This window comes from Notechis scutatus, chromosome 1, assembly GCF_049901735.1.
Source record: "Notechis scutatus isolate UNSWTSFEM ecotype Mainland chromosome 1, rNotScu1.2, whole genome shotgun sequence".
In the NCBI taxonomy this organism is placed as follows: domain Eukaryota; kingdom Metazoa; phylum Chordata; class Lepidosauria; order Squamata; family Elapidae; genus Notechis; species Notechis scutatus.
This window is the reverse complement of record NC_142009.1, coordinates 245,900,040-245,917,441: the sequence shown is the minus strand read 5'-3', so window position 1 is coordinate 245,917,441 and position 17,402 is coordinate 245,900,040. Positions and strand designations below refer to the sequence as shown.

Sequence of the window (17,402 nt, the reverse complement as noted above, 5' to 3'; positions counted from 1 at the left end):
TCAAATCTTTTTTTTTTTTTTTTTTTCAAATTGGCAGCCAAGTGGAAAAGGGCCACGCCTGCCTGAAGTATATTGTGTCATCAGCCGCCTGGGTTGCTTTGACTTATTTTCCAAGGTAAGCTGGTCTTTCAGCATTGTCTTTGTTTAGCTGCTGGTGGAAAACTTTTGTTCAAGAAGGAGTATTCTTTCTTTGATGGGTGATAACAGTATCTTGGAATGATTTTGCTGCATATTTTAATTATTTATGTGATCTTATAAATGAAAGTTTTATTATTTCTGTGTCTGAAATACATGTCTTGATGCTTTGTTGTTTCCTAAAGTTACTTTGGTTGAGTTGCAATTCTGGATAGATATATCTGAAAAGATGGTGTGGCATAGTGCTAATCCATTATCTATTTATTACTGGAAGATGTAATACTTGAATAGAATTCTTTTTCCCAGGACATGGTTGTAGACTTACTACATATTTAATCCTTACATTCTATATTGCCTATCAGGAAAAACAAATGTATACACACTGATCTGGAATTTACCAAGTCTTATGTAGTAACTTCTTCTCCTCTATCCTGTGCTACAGATTGCTAAATAGGGATGGTATATGTTGAAGGAAAAATATGGAAACTCAGTTAATCTGATGCTTTGTGGATGTGTTTGACCTCAGTAACAATAGTTCCTCTTTAGTTGGAAATTATAGGTGAAACTCCTGGTGAAAGCTAGGATAGATAAAGAATCTCTTGGAAAAAAGGAAGGATCAGGATTATTAAAAATAATGTTAATGTATATGTTATATATTATGTATATAGTATGTAAATATGTATTACTGTTCATATGAATTTGCAATGTAGACAACTAGGTGGGTCAGGATGATCACCACCATTGTTTTTAAATGCTTTTTTTCTTTTTTGTTCAATAAAACTTATTTTTTTAAAAAGAATCTCAAGATCTTTGTATATATCAATTATTTTTTTCTGTGATAGAATAGAATAGAATAAAATAGAATAGAATAACAGAGTTGGAAGGGACCTTGGAGGTTTTCTAGTCCAACCCCCTGTGTTCACAATTTTTGGAGGCAAGTTGTTCCACTGGTTAATTGTTCTAACTGTCAAGAAATTTCTCCTTAATTCTTGGTTGCTTCTCTCCATGATTAGTTTCCACCCATTGCTTCTTGTCCTGCCCTCAGGTGCTTTGGAGAATAGCTTGACTCCCTCTTCTTGTGGCAGCCCCTGAGATATTGGAACACTGCTATCATGTCTCCCCTAGAGATGAAGGCCAATCTTTCCCTATCTGGACCCCTCCATTTGTATTGAGATTCAACTATCATAATTCCCAGTTAACGTGGTCAAAGATAAAATTACAGATGCAACTTCCTAGGCCAGGGGTCTTCAAATTTGACAGCTTTAAGATTTGTGGACTTCAACTTCCAGAATTTCTCCTCCATTCATGTTAGCTCAGGAATTCTAGGAGTCGAAGTCCACAAGTCGTAATCTTGCCAAGTTTGAAGAACCTTGTCCTAGGCAAATGGTTTCCCATCACTTCCTCCTCCCAAATTGGATTCAGTTTATCTGCAACTGGGATTATCTGCAAGTATATAGGGTATTTCTATGTTGAAAATATGGGAGACATATCCTAAACACAGTTTCTCACTCATTTTCTTTGATAATGTTTTCTAGCTTGGATAGTGCCTCTTATTTTGTTGAATACTTCTGGATATGGATGGTTATGGCATTCAAAGTACTGATTGTGTGCCATCCCGTCAATGTGAAATACATAGGTATATTTTTCTCCATGATGATGTATCCCTAACTTGATTTACAGTGGACTCATTCTGCTACTAAGGCTAATCTGTTTCTTCAGAGTCCAGCATCTGCTTCCATAGAGTGTCACAGGGAATATCATTGCTTGAACTATTCTGATCTTTATAGATACACTATAGGCACATCATAGAATAGCATACATTGAAAAATATTTTTGAATGTCTTCATAATCGCTCTACCAAGTATTAGTCTATGACATATTTCTTGATTGCTTCTTCCTTTAATATTGGCTGATCCTAAAATACTGAAGCTATCCATTACTTTGATAACTTCATTGTCAATTTTAAGGGTGATTGTTAAATATATTGACATTATATTTAATTTTAATCCCATTTTTTTCATATGCTCTTTGACTTTTATTAGTATACCTTGCAGATCCTTTACCTTTTCAACTATTAGAGATATCAACATAATGCAAGTCATTAATGTTTCTTTCTCCAGTTCATCATCTTCCAATACAACTACCTTTAATTTATAGTCAGAATATAGCAATAGCACTTAGACTTATATACCACTTCACAGTGCTTTACAGTCCTCTCTAAGCAGTTTACAGAGTCAGCATCTTGCTCCCAACAATCTGGATCCTCATTTTACTGATCTCGAAAGGATGGAAGGCTGAGTCAATCTTGAGCCGGTGAGACTCGAACTGTCGAACTACAGTCAGCAATCAGCAGAAATGGCCTGCAATACTGCATTCTAAGCACTGCACCACTGTGGCACTTATTCTAAATATACATTCAGAATATGATATATACATACATAATACATACATACATATATACATACTATAGATCTTCAAGATATATCTGATATTATATGTATTTTCAGGACAAATCCAATCTGATCAGGATGTATTTGATCACTTAAAGGCCATTTAACTTCTTTCCAAGTTTGCTTTACATTCAATAAATTTATTTACATTTACATTTATTTTTTACATTTTACATTTACATTCAATAAAAAGATAGGCCAATGTGGCTGTGAATGAATTAGATCATTCTTTTATTTGTAAATCAAAGAGAAAGAAGTATTTTGCCATGAAGACCTCATTGTATATCAATCATTATTTGGATTATTGTTTGAACAGATTGCTTTAAAAATCTTACAATAAAAAAACCCTAGTCTTGAGGATTTATTCAGTTTCAATTTCTATATTGCTTTTTTTATTCAAATAATCATCTCGTAAACTCTTTATTGGAATCCCATACTGTGAATAAAGAAGAAAGGACTATTAGAAATTAAATTAGTTTGAAAGATGTTCTTTAACTCTTTAACTCATATTAGCACTTTAATTTAGTAACTTCATCTAATAATAATAATAGCTATTCAGTTTCCTTTTTTGAGCCAGAGGTTCCTCTGTGCAGTCTTACTATTATTTTATGATTTGCATAACGGCTATAAGTTTATTTTTATAATTATCTAATACATGTATATTCTTAAGCTTTGTGAATGGAACAATTCTTTCTTTAAAAGATATTTATCTCCATGTTTTTGAGAGGCAGAGTCTAGAATATTTGGGGGAAGTTTATTAGAATTCCTTTTGTATAAATTATATTTAGCAAGATTTGGGAAAACTCCAATATGTGCAAGAATCAAAATGACTCGCTTTTCAATTTAAAAAAGCCATTCAAAATTATTAATTATTAACCCTTTAATAAAGGTTAGTTTTGATATGATTTGGAGCCTAACTGAAGTAATTTGAAATCGTTAATTGTATAGTTTGCTTTTACAGTTTGCAATTGTAATATTTACATTTTCCCTATGTTATGTTGAATCTTTTTTTTTTTAATTCCACAATAGGTTTCTGATATACTCCATTTTTTTCTGTCCACCAGTTTTGATCTAAACATTATTACTTTGCTAATTATTGCTTTGATTTCCATAATAGTAATGATTATTTTATGTGTGAACTAATGCAGGGGTCGCCAATCTTTTGGACCTCAGGGACCACCAAACTCATAATTATAGATCCCAGGGACCACTAACTGGTTCTGTGGGTGTGGCCTAATTTATGGGTGTGGCTTGGTGGCCATGTGACTGGCTGGGCATGGCTTGTATGTAAATATTATAAATATTTATATAAATATTGAATTTTTTTATTAAAAAAGAGCAACTTTTACCCAAAATCAAGCAAAGCAGGCAGGCAGATTGAGTTGCCCACAGAATCACAGATTCATTCAGAGATCTATCTATCTGCCATTGGCTAGCTCAGTCTGTTAGATAAAATTTGCTCGCAAGCAAACTCACAAAATTAACTCACAACACACCATGCATGTAAATATTGAATTTTTTATAAAAAAGAGCAACTTTTACCCAAAATCAGGCAAAGCAGGCAGATTGAGTTGCTCACAGAATCATTCAATGATCTATCTATCTATCTATCTATCTATCTATCTATCTGCCATCGGCTAGCTCAGTCTCTCAAATTTGCTTGCCATGAGTCTGCACTGAATTTGCTTGCAAGCAAACCTTCAGTCCTAAGGGAGGACCGGCTGTATTTAAAAGCAGAGCCGAAGATCTAAAGACTAGCTGGAAAGCAAGAAATCCAACCATTTTCTGCTTCCTAGCTAATCTAAATCTCTCGGCACAGAGAACAGATGAAAGTCAGAAAAAGGAAAAATAGAAATTTAGCAGGCAAGTTTACCACGTAAGGAGTGAGTGGGTGGGGAGGGTTCCCGCGGGCCATGTGGGTGGCGCAGGCACTTGTGTTTCTGCACAGCCTGGATTAATTGTTTTTGGGGGATGCTCTTGGGGTGAGATTTCTCTGTGGCGCACCAAAATTTTCTCACGGCCCACCACTGGTTGGCGACCACTAAACTAATGTAATGTTTTAGTATGACATTACTATAGAATTTATTTTTCTTTTATAAATCTTTTATAAATCTTTCTTTTCTCATTCACTTCTTTTCACTTCCCTTGTTTCTTGGTTGTGCTTTTAGATATCTGTTAAAATAAAATAAAGTGATTGAAAAAAAAACAGAGTGAAGGGACAATGGTTCATTTTATGTGTCCAGTTTGTAATTAACCCATATTGATCATACTGAAATTAGTAGCAATATGATGAAACTTGAATTGACAAGTTTAAAATAAACTAGTATTTTCTGTGTTTGGAATTCTACTCCTACTGGCAACTTGAGTTATTTAATCATATGACTCAAGAATTGTCCATCCATTAAAATGCTACTGTAGATTTTTTTTTAAACAAATTTTATTAATTTTCAAAGACAATACACAAACAAACAAAACATAAAACATAAAAACATAAAACATATTTTCTGAAAGCTGCTTGATCCCGGGTTACATCTCTTCGTACAGACACAAATTCAAATTCATGTTCATTTTACATACCTTATTACCATTTTCCATTTTCTATATAGCTTCTCGCCTCTTTTAACTTTCTTAATTTTATTTTATTTATCTCATCTCAGTTCAAATCATAATGCTTATTATTCTTTGTCTGTTTTTCCAGCTATCTATTTCTCTTTTCTCTTTAAACAAACCTTCTCCTGTACACTGATTGGAGTGTGACGCCTTTAACTCTTTCCTCTAAATTTATAATACTTAATATAATACATGACTTCCATTGGGATTCTGTTTAGTACATTCTAAAATTACACATTATATTTTATAAAAAGAAAAAAAATAAGTATATAATATAATTAATTAAAACAACTATCAATGCCAATACAAATCTAATCATTAATATTAATATTCATTTATATCTTAAACATTTTACACGTTACTTTTCAGTTGAATATCATACTTTTATGGGAACACTTATACTTTCCATATACTTTCCATATATTTTCCATATACTTTCCATAGTTATTTCCCGCCCACATCACATATTTTAAATCATTGTATCATTAAAATGTTCCCATTTCCTCCTACTTCAATTCTCTCATTTATTTCATTGCCTTCTTTTTATTCACAAAAATTTCACTAAGTTACACTAAATATTTTATCCCATTTTTTGATCACATGTTGTTTCCAATTTTCTAACATTATTTCTAAGTACAAATATAAGAATACAATCTTATGTACCTTTGCAGAATCCCTTTTTCAATTAAATTTACCCATTATCTCTAAATGAATCTTGTTTCTTTACATCTTGCTCCCCACCATTAAGGCTTCTCATCCCCCCCTTCCTCCCTTGCTTGTTCTTCCTGCCCTTTTTACCCCCTTGTCTCTCCACCTCCCTTTTCTTCTGCTTTCCCCCTTTCTGTTGTTTTCTAACATTATATCCACTTTTCACCTTATTTTTCTCTTTTTTGGTTGTTTTTTCAAGTCTTAAAAGTCCCCTTTTTCTTTTCCTCTTTCTCCCTTTCTTCCCCAAATAAAGTTACTTGTTCATCAAAGATGGCTTCTTCTTTGTCCCAATCATCTTGTTGCGCAGTCAGTTTCTCATAAGTGCAAATCGCCATTTCTAAAAATTGAAAAAGAGTGCCAAGAGAGTCTTTCCCTTCTTGTTCTTCTTCTTTGTATTTTTTGTATTCAATTTTCAATTCATCCACAAGTGATGCCATTGTAGAAAGAAAAAGTTTTTCCAAAACAACCCCCCAAGTGTTTTTAGTCAGAGATAATTCCCAAAAGTCCCAAAGTCACCAAACAATCCAAATAAGCTGTTTCTTTTAGCACTTTCTTCTTTCTTCACTTTCTCTTTCTGGGGTTACTGTTTAGTTACAAAGTTCCAGTTAAAATATATCTTTTAGAAGTCTTGTTAGTATTTAATAGTTCTTTGAGAATCTAGGCAATCTCCTCCTTACTTCCAAATCCTGCTCCAATTCTTTTCCTCTCCCTTCCCACTTACAGTAAAAAATTTTTTTTAAAATATTCAGAAATCCTTATCCCTTTAGCATTTAATTACCTATTAGTGCCAATGCGGGTTTTTCTGATTTCTCTTGCATTTCTATTCGCTGTCACGTTAGGAAGGAGAGTGAAAAAAAGAAAAACTTTCCCTTTTAACTTCCATTCGCCGCTTGTAAATCTCTGGAAACGATGTATCTTTCACAGATTTTTAAATTCCAGGGTACTTTCACTGTTACTTTGTCCCGGTCAGCAAAAAGACTTTCACTTCTTCTCAACTCCTCCTGCACTTTCTTTTTCCGGCTGAGCGCTTCTATGTTTCATTTCTGACCGCCGCTCAGCTGCCTTCGGAAAAGGGGGTTTAGCCGGCTAGAGAAGAGAGGTGCGATATCTCTCGACCCTGCCAGATCCCCCCTATCTTCGCCACCTTCTACGGAGGTGGCTAGCCCTGAAGCCAGGTGGCTCAGGGCACTCCGGCAGCGAGCACAGGCAGAAACCGCGCACAGTCGCGGATTCCTGCCTGCCCTGAAGCGCTGCAGACCGGAACTCTCCAAAATGCTACTGTAGATATTTTGATTCATGATAGTACAAATATTTTGAGTGCTAGAAACCTCTTTTCCAAATTGATGTCATTGGGAATGCCTTCCTTGTATACATTTTTCTGAGGGGAGCAGCTCTTTTTGTGGAATAATTCATAGTGCCAGAACTGTGTGAAATTCAGGATTGTCAATTGCACTGAAGTAAGCATTGCCTAGGATTTGCTTACCTGGGACTTTGCCTTTTTTGATTAGTATGTGGTCAGGCTGTGGGAAAAGAGAATGAGATATGTGACAGAGGACAAGCAATACCGCGGTGCATAAAGAGAAAGAAGATTGCAGACAGAGGAGGAGAAAACCTTGCTCCTCTTTCAGTACTATTCATTTTTATTATTATCTATTTTATTATTCATTTATTTGTCAATCGCTTACAAGATAATAGGTATAAGTATAAACATGAGTGAGAATACAGGAAATAGGTACGAATAAATGGGGACAATAGGACAGGAACGGTAGGCACGATGGTGCACTTATGCATGCCCCTTACAGGCCTCTTAGGAATGGGGTGAGGTCAATAGTGGATAGTTTGAGGTTAAAGGAGTGGGGGGTTTGAGGATGTAACAACAGAGTCAGATAGTGCATTCCAGGCCTTGACCACTCTGTTGCTGAAGTCATACTTTCTGCAATCGAGTTTGAAGCGGTTTATATTGAGTTTGTATCTGTTGTGTACTCTTGTATTGTTGTGGTTGAAGCTGAAGTAATCATTGACTGCTATTTTAAATATTTTAAATATTAAAATATTTTTAATATTAAAATATTATAATATTAAAAGTAGCAGACAACTTTGTATAAATTGCCCCAAGGGAACAGAACCCTAAACAGAAATTAAAAAGAGAGTTGTCATTCCCTTTATATAGTACACAAATGTTTGCTATTGTTTTACTTTTTTTTCTGCTTCTGCTTTGATTGTAATGAATCAGATCCTGGATGAAGTTGAAAGAAGGAGAGGGATTTCTGCTGCTCTGGTTTATCCATTTATGAGAAGTTTGATGGAGTCACCTTTCCCTGCACCTGGAAAGACAATCAAAGTCAAAACTTTCCTGCCTGGAGCTGGAAATGAGGTAAATATATTGTGAAATAAAGCCTTAGCAAACATTCATTCTCCAAAATAGTATAACTAAGAAGAATGAAAGTGGATTATTAAGAGCTACCCCAACTATTTGGATTGTATGCCTTGTGACTGTTCTTTAACAGTTCCCATGTATGAAGATTTTTATTAACCAGTATACAGTGCGTAGATGCCTTTTTTATGAATTTGAATCTGTGTTTAACTAGCTGCTATATACTACAAGCTTTCTTGATCTAACTAAGAAAAATCAAAATAGTGACGGAAGGTTGGTGAGCTAGCAATCAGCCTCAGTGTTTTCTCATATGACTAATCCTTGGCTGTTATATCTGGAGCAACACATAATCACAGACAAATTCCTTTTAAAGAGCTAACAGTGTTTCCTCTATTTGGTCACTAAAACATTACAAAGCCACTGAATCTAGAGATATATAAAATCTCTGATACAAACAAAGCTAGTCATGCAAAAGATAATCTGATTATCAGCTAGCTTTTGTATGTGTTTATGTATCATATTAGGTGAATGATGGAATGAACCCTAGTTTCATTTTCTGTATTCTCATCAACTGCATAAGCTAATACCAGCCATCAAGTTTGCACTGAGAATACTTTAGATAGAAGAACTGAGATATATAGAATGATAGGATGTAAGAGTTAGTAGGGACCTTGGAAATCATGTTGCCTGACATATTCCCAGTACTGGAATCTGTTAGCATCCCCAAAACATATTATCATTTAATCTTGGTCTGAACACCTTGAGCAAAAGGGAATCCACTATCTCCTAAGGCAACTGGCTTCATTGTTGAACATCTTTATCTATTATGAATTTTTTGTCAAACTGATATCAGTTTCCTTGTAATCTGAAGACATTGTTTCTTGTCCCTTGAACAACACTAAAAGATTCTGGGCCATCAGTCCTACCTGATAGAGGGGCTCTGGGCAGTGTGAGTCCCTTATTATATTAGTTACTTACTTTCCTTTGAACAATGTCCATGTTCAAGTTGGTCCATGTCCTTCCTAAAAACTTGGTGCCTAGACCGTAATATTCAATGTGGTCTGACCAATATAGAATGGTCAATAATTCCAATAATTTCATAAAGAAGAATTATGACATTTCTTAAAAATTTTAACATTCTTCTGCTGATGCAATCATTATTGGTCCATGTTCCTTGTGACCCATTAGTGGACCCAGATACTTTTTTTTTGCATGTACTGCTGCCTAGTATTTTCCCACCCCACAATCCTTTACCGATGCTTTGATTTATTTATTTTTACCAAAATGTAGAAATTTGCGTTTGTCCTTTTTGAAATTCATCTTTTTGGTTTCTGTCCATTGTCTTGGTATGTCAACATCCTCCTCCAATACTACCCGCTGATGAAAATACCATCCCTTACTTTATGACATTTGATCATAGTATTTTGTAACCCTTCATCCAAGTCTCAAATATTTTGAGAAACATTCTGATGGTTTTTTAAAACTATTATAGAATTATTGAACTAAGATTGTTACATTGTTACACTGCTGTTACATTAAAGTCAAGCTAATTTGAGTGTCAATTGTGATTATGGAATACATTCAGGTGATAGAGCTTCGCCGACCAATGGATTCTCGGCTGGAACATGTGGACTTTGAGTGCCTTTTCAAATGTCTGAGTATACGACAGATCATCCGAATCTTTGCTTCACTCCTCTTGGAGCGACGCGTAATCTTTGTAGCAGATAAACTCAGGTGAGCCATACGAGAACTTCATGGGTGTCAATAGAAATATCAATAGAAAATTGTTAGTGATTCAAAAAGATTAAAAGAATAATATATTACTTTCCATAATATTCCTTATAATCATGTCTCTCTTTCCATTTTTTTTAAACGTACATAGCTTTCTGCTAATTACTTGTCAGGAATGTTATATATACAAAATTTTGTTCCCATTGTCAGAGAGCACCAAGACTACCCCTATATAAAGCAGAAGCAGATAGCTTCAGAAAATAGAATAGTCATCTTCCTTTTCTTTTTCCTTTCAAAAATTGGTGTATATCTTGTGTCAGTAAAATAGAACATGCACAATATTAAGCAAAGAAAAAAAAATAGGCAACACTTCTCACCAGAGTAGAGCTTTGCTGCCATACCAAAGGGGTTGGCATATTAAAGGGTGTATTGCTTTTTATTCCACTCCTAAATCTTTGAATCTTGAATTTCAGCAGCAAATCTGAAAAGTCTAGTTTCTTGTCACTTTTCATAACAAAGCCAAAAAAGATAGGCTAAAGACTTCTAATTTTTTTTAAAGTACAAACCAGTTGCATACTATCATTGTGTTCACTAATCCTCAAGCCGGCTAAGAAATTGTGTACTGCTAGGCTAAATGAATGCTTTCTGCCTAATAATATTTCATATCCTACCTCAAACTATAAGACACAAAATAACAAAAAAATAGGACAGAGGGAACTGACCCTCTTAAGTTTTTCACAACCAAATACAGGTTGCTTTTGACTTAAGACCACAATTGAGACTGGAAGTTCCATCGCTGAGTCAGTTGTTAAGTGAATCACACATGTTTTTATGGCCTTTTTTTGCCATGATTATTAAGTGAATCCTCCTAGTTGTTAAGTTAAGCAAAGCCAATGGGGAAGGCAGATTCATTTGACAAACATGAGTTGAGGTGGCACAGTGATTAGAGTGCAGTACTGCAGGCTACTTCTGCTGACTGACTGCAATTTGGCAGTTCAAATCTCACCGGCTCAAGCCTTCCATCCTTCCGAGGTGGGTAAAATGAGGACCCAGATTGTTGGGGGATATATGCTGACTCTGTAAACCGCTTGGAGAGGGCTGTAAAGCAGTAAGTCTAAGTGCTATTGCTCTTAGTTTTGCTAGTTGAAAGCTAGCTGAAAAGGCCACATATAGCGATCACGTGACCTTGAGGATGCTGTGACTGTTATAAGTGAGTGGACCAGTCATCACCTTTTCCAGTGTCGTTATAACTTTGAATCATTGCTAAATGAATGGTTGTAAGTCAAGGACTGCCTGTTTGACATTGCACTCAGAAATATAATATCTTTGAATGAAAAAAAAAATTACTAAGTATTGCAATCCCTGTCCTGGGAAAAATTATCTTTCCTATAGCTTGTGACTTAAGGTATAGACTTATAGGTATAGGTTGACATTTTATAACCGAATGTTCACCAGCCCATTTCTCTGCCTGGAAGAAAGTTCCTTTGGAAGTCAGGCCAGAAATTCAAGTTAATCTAAATCAAACCAAACCTGTGAGCTTAAATTGCATGTTAACTCCATGAAAGAAATACTTTATTTTTTACCTTCACTGAATATTTTTGTGTTTTTACATTCCTTAAAAAATATCTGTCAAAGATTTTAGAAAACTGTCCTGAAATGCTAAAAAAAAATAACAGTAGTAGTAATATTTACTGAGGTGGCTGAATCCACAAACTTGCACTGTTATGATTCATTTTTATGGCCATGCGGCCATGTTTGTCTTCAGTTATCATGATAATGTCTGTTCTTGAATGGGTTTATTCTGCTTTTCAAGTATATCATTGTTGGTTCTGTGATGCAGCTTTAATGCATGGCTAGAGCACACACTGACCATAAATAGGATCTAGGTTCAATTAACATTGCCAGGTTAGGCTGTGAAACTGTTACCTAAAACCATTGGAGTTTATTTATCAGTTAATGCAGATAACAGTGTTAGTGAATGAGAGTTGATCCTGCACCGGTTCAATGGTAATTAACATCCCATGATGGTAAATGAATCACTGATTCATACCTGTCCAAATTGGGCTTTGCTCTTATCTTATCTTATCCAGTAATTGGAGTACTGTATATTGTGGTATGTACTATTATATTTGATATTATATATCATGTTATAAATGTGATTAAACTCCTCTATCGTGGTTTTTTTATTTTTTTGTTTATTTATGCCTTTGAGATAGCGGTGGCTGATGGTGACTGCCGAAGCAAATTCCTGCAGGTTTTTTTTGGCAAGGTTTTAGAAGTAATTTCCCCGTTGTCTCCTTTCTAGGGCTGAGAGAGTGACTGGCCCAAGGTCACCCAGCTGACTTTGTGCCTAAAGTGGGATTAAAACTCTAGTCTCCTGTTTTTCCAGCCTGATGCCTTAACCATTACACCAAAACCCTTTATGTACACAAATATTACTATGAAATAAAATAAAAGAACCAAAATCCATTCCCTTATAAGATTTTACCACTGTAGGTATCTTTGTAATAATGAAAATAGCTTATGGCAGTTACTGGTGTATTGTAGAAGAATTTCTGCTACACATTGACAAAAAAAGATAATTGTAAAGTCAGGCAATCAAAATTATTTTACAGCAAAACCTAAACTTCTCATCAAGTATCCTAGGATTATATTTTTTGTTAAATCCTTTATACACAATTCCCCCAACAAGATAAATCCATAAGCATGACTCATGTCTTTTTAACATGAGGTTTATATTGGCTTGCATTCATGGGAAAAAATACTTGGTAGAAGGATGAATAGTTAAAAAGTTATTCTTTACATTGTAACCATAGTTAAAACAGTTTTGTACAAGTAGATATCTGATAATGGGCTGATGTGATGTGGAAAGAATGCAATTCCTTCTCATTTAGTGCTCCCAACTTTAGCTTTATCATTCAAAACTAGTTTGTGTTCTGCATTTTGTCAGAAAGGTCATTTGCCACAATCACGTCAACATATAATTAAACTGGGACCACTTTGGCCTGCTGTGAAGACTTGAGATTTTGTTCAAAACCTTTTGCTGCATATGCAAGGAAGAGAAATTTCTTTAAAAGTTCAAAAAATAATTTAAAAAATATATAAACTCACTACAGAGTCTGGTTACGGCAGTTTATTTGTGAGTAAACTACACTGTATGCCATGGGATAATTCTGAGAAGATAATATAGGACCGTACTACATTATTTTTGGTTGTTTCAGTGTTGTATTACCTCAGAACTTTGGCCCAAACTCTATATACACACCAAGCACTCTAAGATAATGATAATGAACTTTTGCTCTGTCAGGCATGTTCTTCCCAATTCCAAAATAAGACTCTATTACAAATACAGTGTTGTAAGAAAAAAAACAACACCAGGCTTTCAGGCAAGGTTTGCATAGTTTCATATCTACCAAGGTAGATGTAGGACACTCATTATGGATGTCAGCTCATCAGGAGCACAATAAAAACTTCAGAAAGAGTGGACTCATTAAGAACATTTCAAACCATGGTTCCAAATCTCTGGACTGATATTGGACTAATTATCAAGTTGTATTATGAGCTACTAAATGACTTTATGGAGAATTGTATGTGAATCAGAGCAAAGCATGGTCTGCGCCAAATGTTTGCATTGCGGTCTGTAAACAATTTTTAATACTGCAAAATAGCTTTTGTTTATTTATCAAATTTCTGCATTGCCCATCTCACCTAAGTGATCCTAGGTAGTGTATTAAGATTAAAATTTTTAAGTTAAAAAGTTAGTAAGGCAGAGGGAGTGCCCATCAAACCACCGATCATCACCAGGATTGCATAACACTCTGACTCCCTCATGCTAAATATTTAAGGCATAAAAATAAAACACTTTTTTAAAGCATAAAATGCATGTCTGATCTTCCAACCCTGTTTATTTTCTGTGCCTGAAGCTTTTATCCTTGAAATATTTCTGAGGGTTGTATGGAAATGTCACCTTTATGTGCGAGCTACTCCTCCTAATTTGTGCCTTTACTTTGTTGACTTTGAATGTTACTATTGTTCCAGGGTGTATGTGTTAGTGTATTCTGCAATTCAGAAACTTTTCTCACGGTCATAACTATTCACTTTGTATTTTTTCCACTAGCAATTTTATTTCATGGATAGAGAGCAACAGTGACTCATGTTGTTATTTTGATATTTCTGAGAGGAAGAAATGTTGTAACAAACTATGCATAGCATGTAATTTCTCCATTTTGATGAAGGGCAAAACGATCCCATAGTTTCAATTAGATCAGCAGTCTTTCTATCTTCAGAACACCAACATATTTAGCTCTATGTTGTCTTCAGAGCAAATCGGTATATCTTAAATGTCTTGTGAATTACATAATCTCATTTGGAATCCCTCTTGGATTATAATCTTAAGAAAATTCCTCCTTATTGTGAAAGACCATGCTTGAAGGGGTACTTGCTGGCATGACTAGAAAACATTGGTTTTAGGTACAGTTCAAAATATAAATATAGTTGGAGCAGATCATAGGCAATAGAACTATAGGATTGGAGAGATAAGTAGGTAATTGAGTAAAATCTCTTTCTCAGTGCAGAAATCATCCAAATTAAAGAATCCATTATAGATGGCTCCCCAACTTCTGCTTAAATGTAGCCAGTGAAGGAGAGCACACTATTCATCTGGGCAATTTATTCCACAGATGAACTACACTTCCTGTTATGCCTTTTCCCTTAATCTGCTGATCGGAATGTTAGGGCGTACTTTGTGAAAAATCCACATACGTCTGCATCATAATATTGTTTTAACTTTTCAAAAGTTGCTATGGCACATTGACTTTTTCTGCAGTATTCTCTTGTTTTCCTAGGTAGCATTGTTTTTAGTAGAGTTTTATGTACGATTAAACTCAAGATTTTCTAGCAACTGTTGATTGTATTCTGACCAAGAATCCAACTATGGTGCACACTGGTATTTCAAGCTTCAAGAACATTTTGAGATTATACGTACTCATTTGGCCAATTGTGAGACATAACCTTCTTGTATGTGGCACATCACATGAAAAAGCTGTTGGATAAATTAATACAGATTAATGAGGATATATCATCATCTTCACTTGTAGTTCCTATAAAAGTATGCTTCTTTATATTATTTGTCCCCATTCAAAAGAGGAATGTTTTCTAAAATCATTTCTATGTATTAACAGGTTTGATTTTTTTCAATGATTTAGGGCTACTTTTACCACTCTGAGTTTTCTTACACAAGAAACTCTATTGGCCGTTCAATTCTTCCTGTAGAAGTAGTCCTCAACTTACAACCACAATTAGGACAGGAATTCCTGTTGCTAAGCAAAGCATTTGTTAAGCGAGTCACACCCAATTTTACAAGTTTTTTTGTTGCTATAGATACAGTCATTAAGATAATTGCTTTAGTTGGTAAGTGAATCACACAGTCATTAAGGAATCCAACTTCTTCCATTGATTTTGCTTGTTGGAAGCCAGCTGGGAAGGTTGCAAATGGCGGTTATGTAATCCTGGGACTCTGCAACTGTCATAAGTGTAAGCTAGTTGTCAAGTGCCCAGATTGCGATTACTTGACCATGGGATGCTGCTTGAGGACTGGTGAGTCACTTTTTCCAGTGCTGTTGTAACTTTGAATGGTTGTAAGTCCATTTTGTTTTTTTGGGATGATGTATAAAGGCTATCAATTTGTCTGTAATATCTGCAGATGTAGTATGATTAGGAAAGTCAGATGATGAGGCAGATGACAACTCTATTGGTTGAAGAGGTAGGTCAGGATTCCCCCGCCTCACCCCCGAATATGACAATCCACATAAAGACCTATAACAGCTGTGTTAGTGCCCTTCATGGATTCCCAACAATTCCCAGCTTGATTGAAGGATGAGACCATTATCTGTCCTTGACTTAGTATGAGATACAAAGCTTCATCAAAGGCTGGCCTTTGGATATATATATAAAACTAAAGATGAAACAATTCAAATGTGTAAGGAGTCATTTAGAAATCTATTCTGATTGTTTGAATCAAGCCAACCTGTCCCACCCACCCCCTTTTTTTTTAATCACAGCAAAGTCAAATAGAGTATCAGATCGTGACATTTGCTGTATCAAATGAACTTTGAGGGTATAAAGCCTCCTTTCTCATCTTTGGAATGCCATATCAAATCCAGTAAAGTTTAAATGCCTGATTTTCCTACATTTTCGTACAATATAATCTTTTTGTTACTATTGTTGTAGCAGTTAAAATCAAATGTAACTGACCAGTTGTTACTACCTCCAGTTTCTCAGTGAGGCAGATCTCAGGAGAATGGGCCCAAGTGTGGGAACTGCACATGAGTGAGGATGGTGTGTGTGTATGATTTCCTCACAGCCCTGCTTTCTCAAAGAGTGCAAAAGCTAGAAAAGGATATTTTATAGAAACTAGAGGAATGTTTGTGTTCTCATTTTTAGATTAATTTGGCTCTTGTTTTAGCTTCATTTATTTTCTTAGTTGATCAGCTACACTGTTAAAAGTAAGCTAAAAAATTATGCTTGAAAATCTCAAGCCTGCCCTATTTTTCTTTTCTGAATCAGAGCATTGTTTGCTTTTTCAGGGTGGGAAAAAGCTGTATATTCTATTGAGCAAGATAAAAAGTCAAGGCCAAAGCCTCACATGCTAGATAACACTTCTGAAAGGGAAATGTTTGATAAAGAGGCTGCATTAATCATGATTGCCATCCCAAGGCCCTCTGTGGAACTGAATTCATTCCAAAGATGTTGGAATTCCATCTGCAAATGGGAAAACTCCTTTGCCTAAGATTGTCTCCTACACACGTTAAAGTTCCTATGCGGGTCAGGAATTGCAAGGTTGGAAGAGTCAAACAGAATTTTTTTTTCTGAATATATAGCAATAAATTTATTGCAGTAAGTATTTCACCCAATCCAAAAGAATCAGAGTAAACCGCAATCTTTGAAGCATAAGGAATTTCACACAAAAAGAAAGCTCCTGAACTAAGAAGCTGTCCCCAAGAATGAGCTGTTATGTGGCAATTTTACGTTACTCATAAAAGTAATCCTTGTCCTACAACCATTCCATTCAGTGTCCGTTCAAAATTATGGAAGTCCTCAGAATTCCAGCTGTCCGAGCACCCCCGTGGTCACATGATCCAGTTAACAGTGGCAACAGGACTGCAGGGGTTGCCATCATTAAGCCAATGCAGTTTGCTTTACAACCACATTGCTTAGTGATGAAAATTCAGGTCCCAATTGCCATAATAGGCGGGGGACTACCTGTATATGGGATAAAGAGAGGAGGATTTGATATTTATTTTTTTCTTAAATTTTGAAATAAGAAACCGATGTATAAGTAGTCAAGATGATAATTTTTAAACCATCATCACATACCAAAAACATTTTTAAAAGGG

General features: G+C 35.2%; 1 protein-coding gene and 3 long non-coding RNA genes across 9 annotated transcripts in view; 1 reads left to right on the top strand and 3 right to left on the bottom strand.

The window, feature by feature from the left end:
* LOC148133308 (uncharacterized) overlaps window positions 1-17,402 on the bottom strand; it is a 188,595-nt gene that overhangs the window by 1,779 nt on the left and 169,414 nt on the right. The window lies entirely within an intron of this gene.
* Window positions 1-17,402, top strand: part of DENND2B (DENN domain containing 2B) — a 153,364-nt gene that overhangs the window by 122,712 nt on the left and 13,250 nt on the right. For all 6 annotated transcript variants that reach the window (XM_026668353.2, XM_087950930.1, XM_087950931.1 and 3 more), the window contains 3 exons: window positions 38-115; window positions 8,137-8,277; window positions 9,863-10,011. In XM_026668353.2, the coding sequence (XP_026524138.1) occupies window positions 38-115; window positions 8,137-8,277; window positions 9,863-10,011 (368 nt within the window). The remainder of the gene's footprint in view (window positions 1-37; window positions 116-8,136; window positions 8,278-9,862; window positions 10,012-17,402) is intronic.
* Window positions 2,800-7,425, bottom strand: LOC148133311 (uncharacterized). Its single transcript, XR_015746661.1, has 2 exons — window positions 7,387-7,425; window positions 2,800-3,021 (listed from the first exon to the last, which is right to left on the bottom strand). It is a non-coding gene; the product is annotated as an uncharacterized LOC148133311 (long non-coding RNA).
* LOC148133310 (uncharacterized) overlaps window positions 8,110-17,402 on the bottom strand; it is a 28,998-nt gene continuing 19,705 nt past the window's right edge. Inside the window, exon 3 of the long non-coding RNA XR_015746658.1 lies at window positions 8,110-8,227. This is a non-coding gene — a long non-coding RNA (uncharacterized LOC148133310). The remainder of the gene's footprint in view (window positions 8,228-17,402) is intronic.